The 20629-nt window shown below is 44.7% G+C and overlaps 2 protein-coding genes across 3 annotated transcripts in view; one reads left to right on the forward strand and one right to left on the reverse strand.

Annotated features, from left to right (window-relative positions):
* LRRC39 (leucine rich repeat containing 39) overlaps positions 1-18920 on the forward strand; it is a 39611-nt gene extending 20691 nt beyond the window's left edge. For both annotated transcript variants that reach the window (XM_069737415.1, XM_069737414.1), the window contains exons 5-9: positions 9110-9246; positions 9538-9683; positions 10218-10370; positions 14838-14977; positions 17129-18920. In XM_069737415.1, coding sequence (XP_069593516.1) covers positions 9110-9246; positions 9538-9683; positions 10218-10370; positions 14838-14977; positions 17129-17190 — 638 coding nt within the window. In that variant the 3' untranslated portion in view covers positions 17191-18920. The remainder of the gene's footprint in view (positions 1-9109; positions 9247-9537; positions 9684-10217; positions 10371-14837; positions 14978-17128) is intronic.
* TRMT13 (tRNA methyltransferase 13 homolog) overlaps positions 17290-20629 on the reverse strand; it is a 58330-nt gene continuing 54990 nt past the window's right edge. Inside the window, exons 8-11 of the mRNA XM_069737413.1 lie at positions 19357-19423; positions 19202-19276; positions 17662-18037; positions 17290-17576 (exon numbers count right to left, since the gene is read on the reverse strand). Coding sequence (XP_069593514.1) covers positions 17387-17576; positions 17662-18037; positions 19202-19276; positions 19357-19423 — 708 coding nt within the window. The 3' untranslated portion in view covers positions 17290-17386. The remainder of the gene's footprint in view (positions 17577-17661; positions 18038-19201; positions 19277-19356; positions 19424-20629) is intronic.

Here is a 20629-nt window from a genome sequence, read left to right on the forward strand (position 1 = left end):
ACATTGCTAACGCATGTACGGTAATAATCGGCATGCGTTAGCGATGTGCCGTCATTCTTTGATGGACCCTCGGATGCAGTCTGCGTTCCGGGGTCCATCTCCGTTACATAACGTGATCTTTAACGGCACCTGCATTAATGCAGTCCGTTTAACGCATGTCTTGAACGGACTGCCCTAACGCAATATGAACCCTGCCTTAACTTGTAAGATATGCCACAATGTAGTCTTGATATTTATTGAAAATGTCTTCTCCTCTTATGTGAGGGCCATAATTATGGGTAGAGACTGATATAATATTGGTCCATGATACCAAATTATGTTTTGACCTGTGCATGCGCTAAATCTAATGGTACTTCTGGGTCATCGACTCCATCACTCACTTCTGCAGCATCTGAGTCCTTCGCTGAGGTGACATCCGTCTTGCTTACGGCCTACAGAGGTCAGTGATGAAGCCGATGACTGTGAACTTTCATCGGGTCCAGCGCATGGGCAGAAGAAAGTTCATTGTTCAGATCAGACGAGCGCTGACGCTAAGCCGCCTGGCGCACACAGGACTGGAGAGGTGACCGGATTGTGTAGGCAATGCCATCTACATCATTCAAGGGGAAAATGACAAAGTGGGGGCAGTTTAAACAGAACATGACTAGCGGCATGTAATTAGATGATGCGGTGCCAGAATCATACAAACTGTTTTTACTTTTTTTAAAGATATGCCAGGGTTTGGGCAATAATAGATATATTAGAAACTGACATTTTCACAGCCCGCAGCATGGTGGGAATGGTTTAGCTGCTTGAAAATTGGTGAAAGGTTCATTGTAAGAGACATATTTCCTTGTTTGGAACTTGGACTAAGACAATAGATCACATAAGATCAAGCAATAAATGGACGACCTTTGTGGTCCTTACTAGAGTTGAGCTAATATGTTAGGAAACTATGGCTGAATCCGCCATATTCGTGCCATTTTTGTACCCTATTCATGCTGAATTTATATTTGACGATCTGTTCCGCACATATTCGCTCAACTTAGGTCCTTACACAGAACAGCTAATAAAAGATTTCCACAGAATCCATGTGACGTCAACAGGGCTGCCACTAGAAATTTCGGGGCCCCATACTGGCAAATTTTTTTTGGCTCCCTTGAGACTCCACCCCAGCCCTGCCTCCACGCTCCACCCCTCGAACTGTCCACAGTCCCACCGCTCTCTCTTGGAAAAACTCCACTTCTCATCTATCACACATTAACAGTTCCCATCACCAGATCACACATATAGCCGGCAGCTTTTGTTTTGGCCAAAAGATTTTTTTAAGCCACCACCATAACACGGTAGACACTTTTGGCTGGGCCCTACTCTGCTGTAACCTATTAAATATTTGTTAAAATATGCAATACAATTTAGGTATATTTTTATTTATTTTTCAATTTTTAAAATGACCAATAATATCACATGCAAGGAACAAATACCGCTACAACATGTCAAGACCACATATTACCACCACAGTGATCGAATACCATCACATACAAGGAACAAATACCACAACACCATGACCAGACACCATATTATTACCACATAGTGACCAAATAGCACATACAAGGGACAAATACCACCGCACCATGACCAGACCACATATTACCATCAGTGACCGAATAATATCACATACAAGGAACAAATACCACCGCATCATGACCAGACCACATATTGCCACCACAAAGTGACAGAATACTACAATACTGATCAGTAATAAAAAAAACACAATACCATCACCATAAGTGCCATTATACTCAGGAGATCTGTACTTAGCATGCAGTGTCTGTGTACAGCTAATACAGTGATCACTGGTGACATTATACACAGGACCTCTGTATATAGTATACAGTGTATAGTGTCGGTGTATAGGTAACACACTGACTCGCCAGTGACGTCTTTAGGTGAAGTCCTTCATCTTTCATCCAGCGCATACCGCCATCACTTCTTCCAGCCAGGACTTGTCTCTGCAGGAAATAACAGTTATCTCGAGCTCCGCTTGCAGAACACATTACTTAATTTTTCCCAACCTCTACATTACACCACATGAAGAAAAAAAAGGCGACATAGTGTCACTCTATACAGTAACAGGACCGCCCCTCCATTTAAAACAGTATACTCAAAAAATAAAATAAATACATCACTGCAGTAATAATATCCCTTAATTAGCCCCTATGGTAATAATATCCCCCATCCTGGCCCCGTGTGTCTCATTCCTGGCTCCAGCCATATGTTCTCGCATCCTGCCCTCATGATTATCCATTCTGCCCCATATGATCTCCCCATCCTGCCCCATATGATCTCCCCATCCTGCCCCATCTGTCTCCATGGTATCCATCCTGCCCCATGATCCTGCATGATCTGTCTCCAATCCTGCCCTGTTATGAATAGGTAATTCAGAACCACAATGGACCTTGAAGTTCAGAGCACACAAGTGACCTGACAATAACCAAAAAACATAGGATGAGCTCTGAGACGTGGGAACTCTGCTGACCGCAATCCCTAATCCTATCACACCACACTAGAGGTAGCCGTGGATTGCGCCTAACGCTCCCTATGCAACTCGGCACAGCCTGAGAAACTAGCTAGGCCTGAAGACAGAAAAATAAGCCTACCTTGCCTCAGAGAAATTCCCCAAAGGAAAAGGCAGCCCCCCACATATAATGACTGTGAGTAAGATGAAAACACAAACACAGAGATGAAATAGATTTAGCAAAGTGAGGCCCGACTTACTGAATAGACCGAGGATAGGAAAGATAGCTTTGCGGTCAACACAAAAACCTATAAACAACCACGCAGAGGGGCAAAAAGACCCTCCGTACTGACTAACGGTACGGAGGTGCTCCCTCTGCGTCTCAGAGCTTCCAGCAAGCAAGAAAAACCAATAAAGCATGCTGGACAGAAAATATAGCAACAAAAGTAACACAAGCAGAACTTAGCTTATGCTGAGCAGACAGGCCACAGGAACGATCCAGGAGGAAGCAAGACCAATACCAGAACATTGACTGGAGGCCAGGATCAAAGCACTAGGTGGAGTTAAATAGAGCAGCACCTAACGACTTAACCTCATCACCTGAGGAAGGAAACTCAGAAGCCGCAGTACCACTCGTGACCACAGGAGGGAGCTTGATCACAGAATTCACAACAGTACCCCCCCTTGAGGAGGGGTCACCGAACCCTCACCACAGTTCCCAGGCCGACCAGGATGAGCCATATGAAAGGCACGAACAAGATCGGCAGCATGGACATCAGAGGCAAAGACCCAGGAATTATCTTCCTGACCATAACCCTTCCACTTAACCAGATACTGGAGTTTCCGTCTCGAAACACGAGAATCCAAAATCTTCTCCACTATATACTCCAACTCCCCCTCCACCAAAACCGGGGCGGGGGGATCAACAGATGGAACCACAGGCGCCACGTATCTCCGCAACAATGACCTATGGAATACGTTATGGATGGAAAAAGAATCTGGAAGGGTCAAACGAAAAGACACAGGATTAAGAACCTCAGAAATCCTATACGGACCAATGAAACGAGGCTTAAACTTAGGAGAGGAAACCTTCATAGGAATATAACGAGATGACAACCAAACCAAATCCCCAACACGAAGTCGGGGACCCACACAGCGTCTGCGATTAGCGAAACGTTGAGCCTTCTCCTGGGACAAGGTCAAATTGTCCACTACATGAGTCCAAATCCGCTGCAACCTGTCCACCACAGTATCCACACCAGGACAGTCTGAAGACTCAACCTGCCCTGAAGAGAAACGAGGATGGAACCCAGAATTGCAGAAAAACGGTGAAACCAAGGTAGCCGAGCTGGCCCGATTATTAATAGCGAACTCAGCCAATGGCAAAAAGGACACCCAATCATCCTGATCAGCAGAAACAAAACATCTCAGATATGTTTCCAAGGTCTGATTGGTTCGTTCAGTCTGGCCATTTGTCTGAGGATGGAAAACCGAGGAAAAAGACAAATCAATGCCCATCCTAGCACAAAAGGCTCGCCAAAACCTCGAAACAAACTGGGAACCTCTGTCAGAGACGATGTTCTCTGGAATGCCATGTAAACGAACCACATGCTGGAAGAACAATGGCACCAAATCAGAGGAGGAAGGTAATTTAGACAAGGGTACCAAATGGATCATCTTAGAGAAGCGATCACAAACTACCCAAATGACCGACATTTTTTGAGAGACGGGGAGATCCGAAATAAAATCCATAGAGATATGTGTCCAAGGCCTCTTCGGGATCGGCAAGGGCAAAAGCAACCCACTGGCACGAGAACAGCAGGGCTTAGCCCGAGCACAAATCCCACAGGACTGCACAAAAGAACGCACATCCCGCGACAGAGACGGCCACCAAAAGGATCTAGCCACCAAATCTCTGGTACCAAAGATTCCAGGATGACCAGCCAACACCGAACAATGAACCTCAGAGATAACTTTATTCGTCCACCTATCAGGGACAAACAGTTTCTCTGCTGAGCAACGATCAGGTTTATTAGCCTGAAATTTTTGCAGCACCCGCCGCAAATCAGGGGAGATGGCAGACACAATTACTCCCTCTTTGAGAATACCCGCCGGCTCAGGCAAACCCGGAGAGTCGGGCACAAAACTCCTAGACAGGGCATCCGCCTTCACATTTTTAGAGCCCGGAAGGTACGAAACCACAAAGTCAAAACGGGAGAAAAACAGCGACCAACGAGCCTGTCTAGGATTCAACCGTTTGGCAGACTCGAGATAAGTCAAGTTCTTGTGATCAGTCAAGACCACCACGCGATGCTTAGCTCCTTCAAGCCAATGACGCCACTCCTCGAATGCCCACTTCATGGCCAGCAACTCTCGATTGCCAACATCATAATTTCGCTCAGCAGGCGAAAACTTCCTGGAAAAGAAGGCGCATGGCTTCATCACCGAGCAATCAGCACCTCTTTGCGACAAAACAGCCCCAGCTCCAATTTCAGAAGCATCAACCTCAACCTGGAACGGAAGCGAAACATCTCGTTGACACAACACAGGGGCAGAAGAAAAACGATGCTTCAACTCCTGAAAAGCTTCCACAGCAGCAGAAGACCAATTGACCACATCAGCACCCTTCTTGGTCAAATCGGTCAATGGTTTAGCAATACTAGAAAAATTACAGATGAAGCGACGATAAAAATTAGCAAAGCCAAGGAACTTTTGCAGACTCTTCAGAGATGTCGGCTGAGTCCAATCATAAATGGCCTGGACCTTAACAGGGTCCATCTCGATGGTAGAAGGGGAAAAAATGAACCCCAAAAATGAAACCTTCTGAACACCAAAGAGACACTTTGATCCCTTCACAAACAAAGAATTAGCACGCAGGACCTGGAACACCATTCTGACCTGCTTCACATGTGACTCCCAATCATCCGAGAAGACCAAAATATCATCCAAGTATACAATCAGGAATTTATCCAGGTACTCTCGGAAGAAGTCATGCATAAAGGACTGAAATACTGATGGAGCATTGGCAAGTCCGAATGGCATAACTAGGTACACAAAATGTCCCTCGGGCGTATTAAATGCAGTTTTCCATTCATCGCCCCGTTTAATACGCACAAGATTATATGCACCACGAAGATCTATCTTGGTGAACCAACTAGCCCCCTTAATCCGAGCAAACAAATCAGATAGCAGCGGCAAGGGGTACTGAAATTTGACCGTGATTTTATTTAGAAGGCGGGAATCAATACAAGGTCTCAGCGAACCATCCTTCTTTGCCACAAAAAAGAACCCTGCTCCCAATGGCGATAACGACGGCCGAATATGACCCTTCTCCAAGGATTCTTTTACGTAACTCCGCATAGCGGCGTGCTCAGGTACAGATAAATTAAACAATCGACCCTTAGGAAACTTACTACCAGGAATCAACTCGATAGCACAATCACAATCCCTATGCGGAGGTAGGGCATTGGACTTGTGCTCATCGAATACATCCCGGTAATCAGACAAGTACTCTGGGACCTCAGAAGGGGTGGATGATGAGATAGACAGAAATGGAACATCACCATGTACCCCCTGACAACCCCAGCTGGACACAGACATTGATTTCCAATCTAATACTGGGTTATGGATTTGTAGCCATGGCAACCCCAACACGACCACATCATGCAGATTTTGCAACACCAGAAAGCGAATATCCTCCTGGTGCGCAGGAGCCATGCACATGGTCAGCTGGGTCCAATACTGAGGCTTATTCTTGGCCAAAGGCATAGCATCAATTCCTCTCAATGGAATAAGACACTGCAAGGGCTCCAAGACAAACCCACAGCGCCTAGCAAACTCCAAGTCCATCAAATTCAGGGCAGCGCCTGAATCCACAAATGCCATGACAGAATAGGAAGACAAAGAGCAGATCAAAGTAATGGACAAAAGAAATTTCGACTGTACCGTACCAATGGTGGCAGACTTAGCGAACCGCTTAGTGCGCTTAGGACAATCGGAGATAGCATGAGTGGAATCACCACAGTAGAAACACAGCCCATTCTGACGTCTGTGTTCCTGCCTTTCAGCTCTGGTCAAAGTCCTATCGCACTGCATAGGCTCAGGTTCATGCTCAGATAATACCGCCAAATGGTGCACAGATTTACGCTCACGCAAGCGTCGACCGATCTGAATGGCCAAAGACATAGACTCATTCAGACCAGCAGGCATAGGAAATCCCACCATGACATCCTTAAGGGCTTCAGAGAGACCCTTTCTGAAGATTGCTGCCAAAACACATTCATTCCATTGAGTGAGCACAGACCACTTTCTAAACTTCTGACAATAAATCTCTATCTCCTCCTGACCCTGACACAGAGCCAGCAAATTTTTCTCTGCCTGATCCACTGAATTAGGTTCATCGTACAGTAATCCGAGCGCCAGAAAAAACGCATCAATATTACATAATGCAGGATCTCCTGGCGCAAGGGAAAATGCCCAGTCTTGAGGGTCACCACGTAATAAAGAAATAATGATCTTAACTTGTTGAACTGGATCACCAGAGGAGCGAGGTTTCAACGCCAGAAACAGTTTGCAATTATTTTTGAAACTCAGAAATTTAGCTCTATCTCCAGAAAACAAATCAGGAATAGGAATTCTTGGTTCTAACATAGAATTCTGAGCCACAAAGTCTTGAATATTTTGTACTCTTGCAGTGAGAAGATCCACACATGAAGACAGACCTTTAATGTCCATCACCACACCTGTGTCCTGAACCACCCAAATGTCTAGGGGAAAAAAAAAAAGGCAAAACACAGTGCAAAGAAAAAAAAATGGTCTCAGAACTTCTTTTTTCCCTCTATTGAGAAGCATAGTACTTTGGGCCTCCAGTACTGTTATGAATAGGTAATTCAGAACCACAATGGACCTTGAAGTTCAGAGCACACAAGTGACCTGACAATAACCAAAAAACATAGGACGAGCTCTGAGACGTGGGAACTCTGCTGACCGCAATCCCTAATCCTATCACACCACACTAGAGGTAGCCGTGGATTGCGCCTAACGCTCCCTATGCAACTCGGCACAGCCTGAGAAACTAGCTAGGCCTGAAGACAGAAAAATAAGCCTACCTTGCCTCAGAGAAATTCCCCAAAGGAAAAGGCAGCCCCCCACATATAATGACTGTGAGTAAGATGAAAACACAAACACAGAGATGAAATAGATTTAGCAAAGTGAGGCCCGACTTACTGAATAGACCGAGGATAGGAAAGATAGCTTTGCGGTCAACACAAAAACCTATACACAACCACGCAGAGGGGCAAAAAGACCCTCCGAACCGACTAACGGTACGGAGGTGCTCCCTCTGCGTCTCAGAGCTTCCAGCAAGCAAGAAAAACCAATAAAGCAAGCTGGACAGAAAATATAGCAACAAAAGTAACACAAGCAGAACTTAGCTTATGCTGAGCAAACAGGCCACAGGAACGATCCAGGAGGAAGCAAGACCAATACCAGAACATTGACTGGAGGCCAGGATCAAAGCACTAGGTGGAGTTAAATAGAGCAGCACCTAACGACAACCTCATCACGTGAGGAAGGAAACTCAGAAGCCGCAGTACCACTCGTGACCACAGGAGGGAGCTTGATCACAGAATTCACAACACTGCCCCCCGTGTCTCCAATCATGCCCCCATGTCGTTCATTCTGCCCCGTGTCTCCAATCATGCCCGTATCTCCGTTCTGCCCCAGTGTCTCCAGCATTTCTGCACCTGGGGTGTACAGCATCTCTGCCCCTGCGTGTCCAGCATTTCTGCCCCAGCGTGTCCAGCATTTCTGCCCCCAGTCGGGCAGCAAACCCCCCCACCCCCGGGCCATTTGAATCCGGGCAAGCAAACCCCCAGCTCACGCCGCGCGGCACACCTCACTGTACTCACCCGCCGCCTCCACCTGCTCGTCCGGTCTGCAGCTGCAGCCTGCACGTCGACCTCGGCCTGTCCTGCCAGTGTCCCCCGTTGCCGCGTCCGGTCCCTCGTCGTCCGGTGGTCCCCCGCTGCCGCCTGCCCCTTCTGCTCCGCCGTCTGCTCCTCCGCCGTCCGCAGCCACGTGGCACACCGCATGCTGCTCTGCTCCGGAATGAGGAAGTGGAGCAGGGCAGCGTGTGACGTCACACGCCTATGTTGCACCGGGCCGCGTGCGGCGGCTTAAAGTTACAGCACGCTCAGTTCCGCTGCATTACACAGTGGCAGGCAGCCTGAATAAAATGTCAGGGGGGCCCGAGCGGAGCGCGGACCAGGCTGCCAGCGTGCTCGCTCAGACCCCCCTTTTTGCTCCTCATCACCGGGCCCCATACTCCAGTAATGGCTATAATGCCCTGATGGCGGCCCTGGACGTCAACATTCAAACACCTCCATTTATTGTAAATCTGTCTGTTATCAACCATCTGGATCTTCAGAAAACATTCATGATATAAAAATGTACTTTGGGGTTCGTTCATTTATTGACATTGGGAAATCATTGGTAGCAAGAGGCCCAAAATACCCAAATAGTAAACTAGTCCAAATGAGCACTGGAGCATACGTCTATAGATTGCCGCAAACGACCCTGTCCCAATGTGCATATTTTTTTGATCATTTTTAGGTAGGCTCACCAAACTCCGTGAACTCCTACTTAGTTATAACCGGATCGCAGAGGTCCCTGCCGAAATAAGTGGCTGTGAGAATCTAGAAAGATTGGAGCTAGCAGTGAACCAAGATATATCGGGGCTCCCCGCTCAGGTAGGAGAACGTGCAGCTCTCTCAGTTCTGCCAACACGTGTGTTAGGCCTCATTCACACATCAGTATTTCACCCGTATTTCTATGCCAAAACCAGGAGTGTCTCCAAAGCACAGAACAGGTGTCAATGATTCAGTTATAGTTTTTCTATGAAAGTTCCACTCCTGGTTTTATCATACAAAATACTGATCAAAAATTCTGACGTGTGAATGAGGCCTTATAATAATCCCGTTTGTGTAAAATTGCAGCACACTTCCTGTAGGCCTTAAATGTGAGATTTCTCCCTTCTTCAGCTCCGCAAACTCACCCAGCTGACGCATCTGGACCTAAGTATGAATCAGTTTTCGACCATCCCAGAGGTGGTCGTACAGCTCCCTGCGCTGGAGTGGCTGGACATCGGTAGCAATAAACTGAAGACGCTACCCGAAGATATAGATAAGTGAGTGCAGAGTGCCACCAGCTAAAAGTGAATCTGTCAGGTTTTTGCTACCCAATATGAGAGCAGCATAATGTTGGCAGAGACCCTGATTCCAGATATGTATCACTTAATGGGCTGCTTGCTGCAGTTTTGATTAAAAACTGTATAAACTGCTATAGATCTAGCAGTTCTCTGAATGCTGAGCACTGTATAACCCCTCCCACACCACTGCTTGGCAGCTTTCTGTGGACACTGTTCATAGGCAGAAAGCTGCCAATCAGTAGTGGGAGCGGCATTATACAGAGCTCATTAATATGGAGAACTACATTGCAGCAGGTTTACTAGTCCTCTAGTGATAATTTCCTGCTGATAAAAACTAATTTTATCAAAACTACAGCAAAAAGTCCAGTAAGTGACATATCGCTGGAATCAGGGTCTCGTTATTTACTTATGCTGCAGTGCTCTCATATAAGGTAGTAAAAAACCCGGTGACAGATCACATTCTCTTTAATGTTTCAGGTCTCATGATGGCAGACTATGGTTGTCTTACTACAGAATGCAGAGTCTACACACCTTATGGCTTCAGCGGAATGAAATCTCACAGCTGCCCGATTCCATCACACGACTCCAGAACCTCAGCACGCTTGTCCTAAGCAACAATCGGATGAGGGACATCCCAGCTTGTCTGCAGAGCTTGCAGAATCTTCGGTAAGGACTAAGGTACTAAGACTTCAAATGTAGAAAACCCAAGTGGCACTCACCATCCATAAAATCTTACTTTATTGACGCTCCCCGCTTCCTCCCATTCTTGTTTTAATGCTGTCACAATAAAGAAAGATTTTATGGATGGTGAGTGCCACTTGGGTTTTCTACATTTGATTAATAAAAGACGTTGTCAAATGCAAAAAAAAAGCCTTAAATGTACAAGTTCTGCAACTTACTAGTATACTTAATTTCTCAGTGGTCCTCGTCAGGTTTGTTCCGGAGATCAGTAATTCCTATGATGGCACAACCCCCCAACCCCCGAAATGGTCTGGCTTCTCATATCATAGGCTGATAAAGGGGGCTGGCTTAGCTACATAAGTGAGCCAGCACTCTTCACATACTGCTTTGGTGACATGCTAACATAGGAAATGTTGTACTGCTTTAGAACAGGTCCAGAAGTTATAACTGAAGCTCTGAGCACCTGAGAGACATGGAGTATATAACGGTGAAGCGCTGCGGAATATGTTAGCGCTATATAAAAATAAAGATTATTATAAGTAACTCAGTGCATATTGTGTTCTTGACTGCAGAGAATACAGATCTGTGGTTAGTCAACGTCAAAATGATTGGATCAAAAACTTTAGAGATCTATTAATCAGTCTTGTACTTACCCTTCAAGATCATCAGATTTCTTTTCCAGTGGAGTTCTCTATCTCAGATTGCCGCATATACAGCGAGTAAATAAGTATTGAACATGTCACTAATTTTGAAGGCAAATAGATTTCTAAAAGTGCTACTGACATGAAATTCTCACCGGATGTCAGTAACAATCCATCCAATCCAATCAGGCAAAGAGAGTAAACCATAAGTGTCCTTAATTAATTTAAGTGTAATAATTAGAAATGACACATGGAAAAGCTATTGAACACAGTTCCTGAAAAGTATTTAATACTTTGCACAAAAGCTTTTGTTGGTGGTGACAGCTTCAAGACGCTTCCTGTATTGAGAAAGTAGTCGCAGGCATTGCTCTGGTGAGATTTGGGCCCATTCTCCAACACACACTACAAATCCTGAATGTTCCATGGTCTCCTTCTATGAACTCTAAAGGTACCGTCACATTAAGCGACGCTGCAGCGATATAGGCAACGATGCCGATCGCTGCAGCGTCGCTGTTTCGTCGTTGTGTGGACGCTGGAGAGCTGTCACACAGACAGCTCTCCAGCGACCAACGATGCCGAGGTCCCCGGGTAACCAGGGTAAACATCGGGTTACTAAGCGCGGCCCTGCGCTTAGTAACCAGATGCTTACCCTGGTTACCAGTGAAGACATCGCTAAATCGGCGTCACACACGCCGATTCAGCGATGTCAGCGGGTGATCCAGCGACGAAATAAAGTTCTGGCCTTCTAGCTCCGACCAACGATGTCACAGCAGGATCCTGGTCGCTGCTGCCTGTCAAACACAACGATATCGCTATCCAGGACGCTGCAACGTCACGGATCGCTATCGTTCTAAAGTCGCTCAGTGTGAAGGTACCTTAAGCTTTAGTTCCTTACATACATTTTTTATTGGATTCAGCTCAGGTGATTAGCTCAACAATTCTAGCAGCTTTATTTGTCTGAAACCAATTGAGTGGTTCCTTGGCTGTATGCATGGGATCATTGTCTTACTGAAATGTTCCCCCTTATTTCAACTTCAACATTCTTTAGATACAGATTGAGATGATTGTGGTAAATTTCTGTGCTACTGAATCACTAGAATTCCAGAATTATCAGTACATGTGGCTTTATTATTCTAGGCGTTTCAGAGTTCAAGACTCCTTCATCAGGTTCCTGTGGTGCTCCTGATGAAGGAGTCTTGAACTCTGAAACGTGTAGAATAATAAAGCCACGTGTACTAATAATTCTGGAATTCTAGTGATTCAGCAGCACAGAAATGTACCACAATCATCCCAATCTGTATCTAACAGCTGGTCCTTCCTGGACTCGTGGATCTGCTGCAGTGAATCCTTTCTATGCTTCAACTCAGCTACATCTGGTGAGTGCAATCCTATGAATTAACCTTTTAACCTTCTCAGATAAGACACTATTTGCGCTCTTTCCTTCAACATACATGCTAGCCACCTTAGGGAGAGACCCAAGTTGGGCTAAATGTAGCGGGACGAAAGAGACCGAAAAGCCCTCTACTCAAAGGAAATACATAGTGGATGCTTTCCTGAAACGGAAAGTACTTGCAAGCAGCATAATACAAAGAATAGCAGGTTTACCCAGAATCCTTTGCAGTAGGCGGAGCTATGCAAATCATCTCTTTCCACCCCTGTCTAATCCACAGCGCTTGGAACCGCCAAGCGTGCAATGCTGCGGATTAGTTTCTAAATTTACACAGCCAACCAATTCCTACCTGTGGCACTTTCCTTCAACAGTTTTCATAGCTTCATCATCCTTGAAGTTGGCAAGATTTTTTTTTTTTTTTTAAGAATGCCTAGGTACATTTGTTCATTCATCCTTCCTTCAATGACATGAAGTTTGCCAGTGCCGTATGCTGAAAAACAGCCCCACGCCATGATGTTCCCACCTCCAAACTTCTCTGTTGGTATGGTGTCTTTTGGCCTCCAAACATGGTGTGAATTATGGCAACCAAAGAGTTAAATTTTGGTATAATCAGACCAGACTATATCCTCCCAGTATTTCACAGGCTTGTTTAAATTTTGAGCGAACTTTAGACACGCTTAGAATATGCTTTTTGTTCAGTAGTGGAGTCTTGCGTGGTGAGCTGCGTGCATACAGGTCATGGAGGTTGAGTACATTACTTAAGGCTTTCATTGAAACAATTGTACCTGAGGATTCCAGGTCTTTCTGTAGTTCTCTGCAGATAGACCTTGGCTGTTGGATAACTCTTCTAATAATTATTTTCACTTCTCTGTTTGAAATCTTGCGGGGAGCAACTGGTTGTGGCCGGTTTATGGGGAAATTATGTTCTTTCCATTTCCGGATTATGGCCCTCCATTAGTATTCACTGGAGCCTCCAGTAGTTTACAAATTATTCTGTAACCAATGCCATCAGTATGTTTTGCAGCAATAAGGTTGCAAAGGTCACAAGACAGCTCACTGGTTTTACCTATCATGAGAGGTTTCTTGTGTTGCACCTTGGTAATGAGATGCCTGTAATGACGCTGCCTGATGTCATGGGGAGGCAACCTAAGGGGTCGCTAGCGGGAGCGCAGGGAGAGGGAGGAATGAGGCACGCAGTGCACACAGGACCTGAACTAGGCAGGTCGCGTGATCACAGCAGAGACAATGGGGGCAGAGCTACTGCACAAGAACAGAGGGATTACCAAAAAACGCAGGACACAGAGTACTAAGACAGAGACGTAGTCAAAGGACAAGCCGAGGGTCGGGAGCCAGACGGGAGCAAGGTACCAAGGGGCAAAACAGCAGATTAGTCAGAGACAAGCCAAGGGGTAAGAAAGCCAGGACAAATAGAAAAGTACCAAGCAGAAAACAGGGGCATTAGTCAGGGGGCAAACCGGGTAATGCACAGCGAGGCACACACACACAATGATTATAGAGGAATAACCTGGGTCAGCTATCTCAAACCGAGTAGACGAAAGTATAACCAACTCAGAACCCAGGAACCACCAGCATTAAATAGCCGCCCCAGAACCAAAGAGAGGCGGACTAATTTAACCCAGACCTGACCAGGAAGAAGCCAGAACCAGCTCATCCAGAGTCAAGACAATGCCTTTTTATATGCCATCAGTTGAACCAGCTGTTATTTTTCAATAAGTCACAGGATTGCTTTTTAATTACTGATAGATTTCAACTGGCGTCATGACTTTCCATGGCTTCTTGCATCGCTCTTCATTTGTCCAATACTTTTTCCCTGCGTCATTTCTCATTATTACACAAAACTTAATTTATGGACATCTATGGTTTGATTTCTTTGCCTGTGTGGATCGGATGGATTGTTATCGACATCTTGTGAAAATGTCATGTCAATAGCACCTTTGGAAATATATTTGCTTAGAAAAATGGAGACATGTTCAATACTTATTTCACCCGCTGTAAGAACAAGTCTCCAAACTTCATTTTCTAATATTTGTAAAAACGACAGCTGGTATAACGGTGTTTGTCATATATTTATTCCTGCTGATAATTTAGTATAGAAAACGTGTCCGATGATTTATGTGGCCAGGAATTCCAGGAAGTTAGATGATCAAGACAAAGGAGCAGGGCAAACAAACGGTGAAAGAAAATCCAAGGTCGGGCAACAAAGATCAAATACAGGAACACAGAGTACAGAGCAAGCGCACGCCACTTAAAGCTAAGCTACAACTGGCAGTGATTGGAGGCAGAGAGCCAGCTCTCTGCAAAAAAAAAAAAAAAAAATGAACCCCCCCCCCTCCACCCCAAACCTTATGAGATAAAGAGATACCCAGACTTGGTAGTATTATTAATTTTCTATTTTAACAGGTTTGTAAACTTCCGGGACAATCCTCTGGAGCTGAACGTTTCACTACCCCCAAGTGAAGATGAAGAAGAGGAGAGAGAGCAGTTTGGTTTGCAGTTCATGCATGCCTATATACAAGAGAGCAGGAATAGTGGGGGCACAGGTAAGGTAACAGGCCTCAGGATCAGCGACCATATGGAACTCTGTATCTACACATTATTAAACCAAAGAGAACTTGTGGAAATGTAAAAGATGTTAACATATGTATATTAAATGGGATGTCAAAGAGCCAACACTTTCATAAACCCTGTCGCCGGTGTCATAACTAGTGATGAGCGAATATACTCGTTACTCGAGATTTCCTGGGGCATGCTCGGGGGTCCTCCGAGTATTTAATAATCTTGATTTTTATATAGTGCTAACGTATTCCGCAGTGCTTTACAGTTTGCACACATTATCATCACTGTCCCCATTGGGGCTCACAATCTAAATTCCCTATCAGTATGTCTTTGGAATGTGGGAGGAAACCGGAGAAAACCCACGCAAACTCTTTGCAGATGTTGTCCTTGATGGGGTTTGAACCCAAGACTCCAGCGCTGCAAGGCTGCGGTGCTAACCACTGAGCCACCATGCTGCCCGATGCTTGGAGATTTCGTTTTCTTCTCCGCAGCTGAATGATTTCCATCTGTTAGCCAGCACAAGTACATGTGGGGATTGCCCGGTTGTTAGGGAATCCCCACATGTAATCAAGCTGGCTAACAGATGGAAATCATTCAGCTGCGGCGAAGAAAACTAAATCTCCGAGCACTAAAAAATACTCGGAGGACCCCCGAGCGTGCCCGGGAAATCTCGAGCAACGAGTATATTGGCTCATCACTAGTCATAACCCTTAACGGAGGCATGCTGCTGGTGCGGAGTGAATGAAGAAGTTTGATGTGGAATATATGAGGGATTAAGAGGTTTGTACCCTGAGTGACAATAAAAATATTCCCGGCATAACCAGCCAGAGCTAAACTTATGATTTTTTTTTTTTACCTTGGGTGAAAGATCATTAGTTCTGTTAGAAAAGTATCACACAGTTTTTGCTCTTAGATTTTTTCTCAAATTCACAATAAATTTGTGAACCTAAAAATATAAATTTGCTTGTGTGTCGCCATTTTTCGAGACCCGTAATATTTTCAATTTTTATTGAATGGGGTTGTGTGGGTGCTCGTTTTATGTGCACTGAGCCATGTTTTCACCGATACCATGTTGGGATAGATGTGATGTTTCGATCACCTCTTATTGCATTTTTTGCATGCTTTAGTGACCAAAAAAACCTTAATTCAGGCCTTTAGATTTTTTTCTCTCAATACACTGATTACCGATAGGGTTAATTAGTTTTACACTTTGATAGAGCGGACTTTTACAGATGTAACGATACCATGTGTGTATTTCTTTATTTTTAATAGGGGGAAAAGGTAGGCGATTTGAACTTTTATATTTTTTTTCATATTTTCTAAAAACATTTTTTCACCTTTGACTGTGTTTGTTAGTCCCCTTAGGGGACTTGAACCTGTGATCATCTGATCGCTTGTGCTATATTCAGCAACACCACAGTACTGCTGTTCACAGTACAAATCACGGTCTCCTGACATTCACAGGGCAACCATCATGACAGGCACAGGGGTCTTCAACAGATCCCTGGTCGTCATGGCAACCCACTGGGTGAATAGAATAGGTGCATAGAATGGTGTGACCCCTTTCGACACACTGTTAGTGCCGCTGTCATAGACTGACAGCAGCAATTAACAGCATTGGCAGAGCTTCGCTCCACCCGTGGCTGATGGAGGTAGATGATTGCTGAATATCAAAGCTATCATCTGCCAGCAAAGATGCGGACTCAATTCCTGAGCCCGCATGATAGTCATGGAGCTGGCATATGACGTAACTGCACTTCATATGTCGATAATCGATTAAAGGGTGTGTGCCAAGTTTTAAGGTATAAAATAGGTGATAAGTTACTGATTTTTGGGGGTCCGACTTCTGAAAACCCCGTTAACACCTGAGAATAAGGCACTGCAGAGCCGTGTCTGGATAACCCAGAGGTTGAGCATGTGCAACTCTGCTCCCTTCATTCTCTATCGTACTGCTTGATACAGCCCTGATCTTGGGAACAGTGGGGGTCTCAGAGGTTAGACGCCCCCAGCAATCAGTATGGTATCCCCTTTGTTGTGCATAGGGGAAAACTTAAAAATTTGGTACAAACCCTTTTAAATACTGGTATTAGTAGTGGAAGTTATCAGTAATTCTAGAATAACATTTTGTATTTCAGATAATGAAGATCTGAAGAGAGACGATGGCTCATTGTCACGAAGGACAGTTTTTGTGCAATAAACTATTATAGTGGCGGAGCCGTAGACCACAGAGACTTCTCTTACTCCGCCTCCCTTTATAAGCCTGTGCCGGTCCCGTAGGAATTTTCAGCGTTACACGATTTCATTGGCGCCAAAATACTTCAACACTTCCTTTTTGTGTCCGAATTATAGCTGCAGAAAACCAAGAAGACAAGACGAATTCATTTTTGGAGAATTCAGGAGTTTAGTTTATGTAGCCGAGGTGCTGCTGTCAATATGACGTTCTCTAATGACACCTCCGGCTCAGTATAATATTCTAAGTTGGCTTCGTATCCCATTTTTTCCAAGTAATCGACACGTCCACGATTTATTAGCAGTTTGCAAAGACGTCCTAAATGCTCTCGCTCCTCAACAGAAAACTGTAACCTGGGAAATAGAGAAGAGAGGAAGCGATTATATAGGATATATAGAAATATGAAGAATGATCACTCTGACACCATCATGTCCTCACCCTTGCACAGGCTCGGCATTACAACCATTGCTCCTCTGGTCCATGTCATGCTCTTCCATATCCTCAGAGTCTCCTTTGCCACTGGATTTCTCTCCTTGAGATGGATTCCGGGCACCACATGTAGCCCAGCTGGACATTCGTTGGAAAAGGCCAAATTCCCGTTGCCCCAGTCCTAGCTTTTCAAAAAAGTCTCTACCCACATAGTGCTGCCAATCACAGCGATGGTGGCAGCATAGGGCAATAACAATTCCATGCACATTGCAGTGACCTGTGGGTCCTCCGGTGATGGTGTGCTCCATGTCCGTCCTGGAACGCTTTGACTGTGGTTCTCCATCTGAATTACTGTGACTGCGAACTAGACATCGAAGAGCCAAATCTGCACCGTACAAGAAGAAGACAAAAGAAACTGAGAACGGCAAAGATACAAGCCTTCCATACTGGCACGGCGTTGTCTGAGACAATATAATCTTATACTGCTGTTCACATGTCCATGTTGTACCAGCATCACAGATAACAAGGGCCAATACAAGTCTATGGGCCCGTGAAAAACACATCCTTGTGTCGTCCGTATTTCCCATGGCAAAGTATAGGAAAAGCTTTCTAATTTATTTATTTGTCCATCACACAAAATCACTGCTGGTAAAAACAGACACAAGGACTGTATTCGGATGAGACCGATAACTTTTTTTCATGTATGTGGTTAAACACAGATGTGTGAATGAGGTCTTGGGGTAAGTTCACACCGCGTCATTTTCTGGAAGTGAAAACGTTCATATATATATATTTTTTTATGTAGAAGACGCTCTGGGAATCTCCTGTTCTCTAATGTGTAATCCTGCACAGTCCTTTTTTCCCCCTTGGTGGTCGTTTCCTAAATTGTGTTTCTTTTTTTTTTTTCAAGCATTTTTTGGATGTTTTTTTACATCCATTAAATGCTAGTGTTATTTTTTTATTTATTTATTTTTTAGGTAGAAACGATTACAAATCACACAAAAAAGCCAGGCGTCTTTGAGCCCACCCATTGACTTGAATTGTAAAGCATTGAGTGTCTTTCTATGCCTGAAGACTGCACGTTCCTTCTTTTAAGCGTTGGCTTCTTTGAAAGCATAAATTGTCTAAGACGTGCAAAAACATACAGTATGCACAGAGTGTTTTTATTTTTTACATACAGATGAATAGGAAAATTCTTTTTAGCATTCTGCTAGCGCTTTTTACAACATTTTTCACTCATTAAAAAAAAACCCCACCAGAAAAAGACATCTTATGAACAAACACTTATAGTTATAGGAAAATTCTGTGAAATCAAGTTTTTCAACTTTCAAACATACGTTCATATTTCTTTACTTCCGCATATGCCAAGAACGGAAACTTTATGGTTTCATCCTAAATCTAACACGGACCTATTAGTACTCACAATTGCACCCATTCTATGTAACCCAGGCCAGTAGATTTTACCTACACAAAAATATTGTCAGGGCAGCAAGAAGATAAAGAATAAAGCAGAAAGTTTTCTGTGCTGGTTCTCCTAACACTGGCGTACCTGTGCCCGCTCCACAGAGGTGTTTACCGATCCCAATTACTGGAACTGGTTTCTGAACAAGACTAGGAACTCGATCTACATTGTAGAAAGAAAAAAACAAGTGTTGTATATAATCTCATCATTGATCCCCCGAATACCGGTGATACCATACCCACCTAAACACAGGTGCTGGATGTCAATATGGAGTCTCTCAAAAGTTGACTTCCTCTGTTTTCCATCCACCTGTTGATACAACCACATCTCATTAACTTTCTATTTAGAAGGAACCTGTCAGTAGGATTGTGCACAGTGACCTACACATAGTGTCAGGTCGGCGCTGTTATCCTGATTACAATGATACCTTGGCTGATGAAATCTGTTTTGTGGTTGTTGTTTAATCGGTATTTTCAGTTTTGAGTTAATGATATGCTCGTGCCCCGGGGCGGCCTGTGGGGGGGTCTCCATGTGGTGCTCTGATTAGGTATTCATGTGTATGGCCTCTGACAGGTCACTGATCCCTCACTGACCAGCCCCCTAGTTTACATAATGAATACTATCTATCTATTGAAAAAAGAAATCCCTTTCTGCAGGCAGGCTGTGGCCCCTGCACTGCAGCATGATCGCATCTATAATGTGTATTTACCGTATATACTCGAGTATAAGCCGACCCGAGTATAAGCCGACCCCCCTAATTTTGCCACAAAAAAACTGGGAAAACTTAATGACTCGAGTATAAGTCTAAGGTGGAAAATGCAGCAACTACTGGTAAATGTAAAAAACAAAAATAGATACCAATAAAAGTAAAATTGATTGACACATCAGTAGGTTAAGTGTTTTTGAATATCCATATTGAATCAGGAGCCCCATATAATGCTCCATACAGTTCATGATGGGCCCCATAAGATGCTCCATAAAAAATACGCCCCATATAATGCTCCATAGAAACATTTGCCCCATACAATGCTGCATAAAGGTTGATGGCTCCATAAGATGCTCCACAGATTATGCCCCATAAGATGCTCCACACATTATACCCCAAAAGATGCTCCATACATTATGCCCCATTTGCTGTTGCTGCGATTAAAATAAAAAAAATCACATAATCACCTCTGTTTGCTCAGGCCCCCGGGATTGCGATATTCACCTTCCCCGTTCCAACGCTGCACGCCGCTCTGTCTTCCATCCTCCACAGTGACTATTCAGGCAGAGGGTGCACACTAAAGGTACTGTCACACTAGACGATATCGCTAGCGATCCGTGACGTTGCAGCGTCCTCGCTAGCGATATCGTCCAGTGTGACAGGCAGCAGCGATCAGGCCCCTGCTGGGAGATTGCTGGTCGGGGAAGAAAGTCCAGAACTTTATTTCGTCGCTGGACTCCCCGTAGACATCGCTGAATCGGCGTGTGTGACACCGATTCAGCGATGTCTTCACTGGTAACCAGGGTAAA

Source organism: Ranitomeya imitator, chromosome 8, assembly GCF_032444005.1.
Source record: "Ranitomeya imitator isolate aRanImi1 chromosome 8, aRanImi1.pri, whole genome shotgun sequence".
NCBI lineage: Eukaryota > Metazoa > Chordata > Amphibia > Anura > Dendrobatidae > Ranitomeya > Ranitomeya imitator.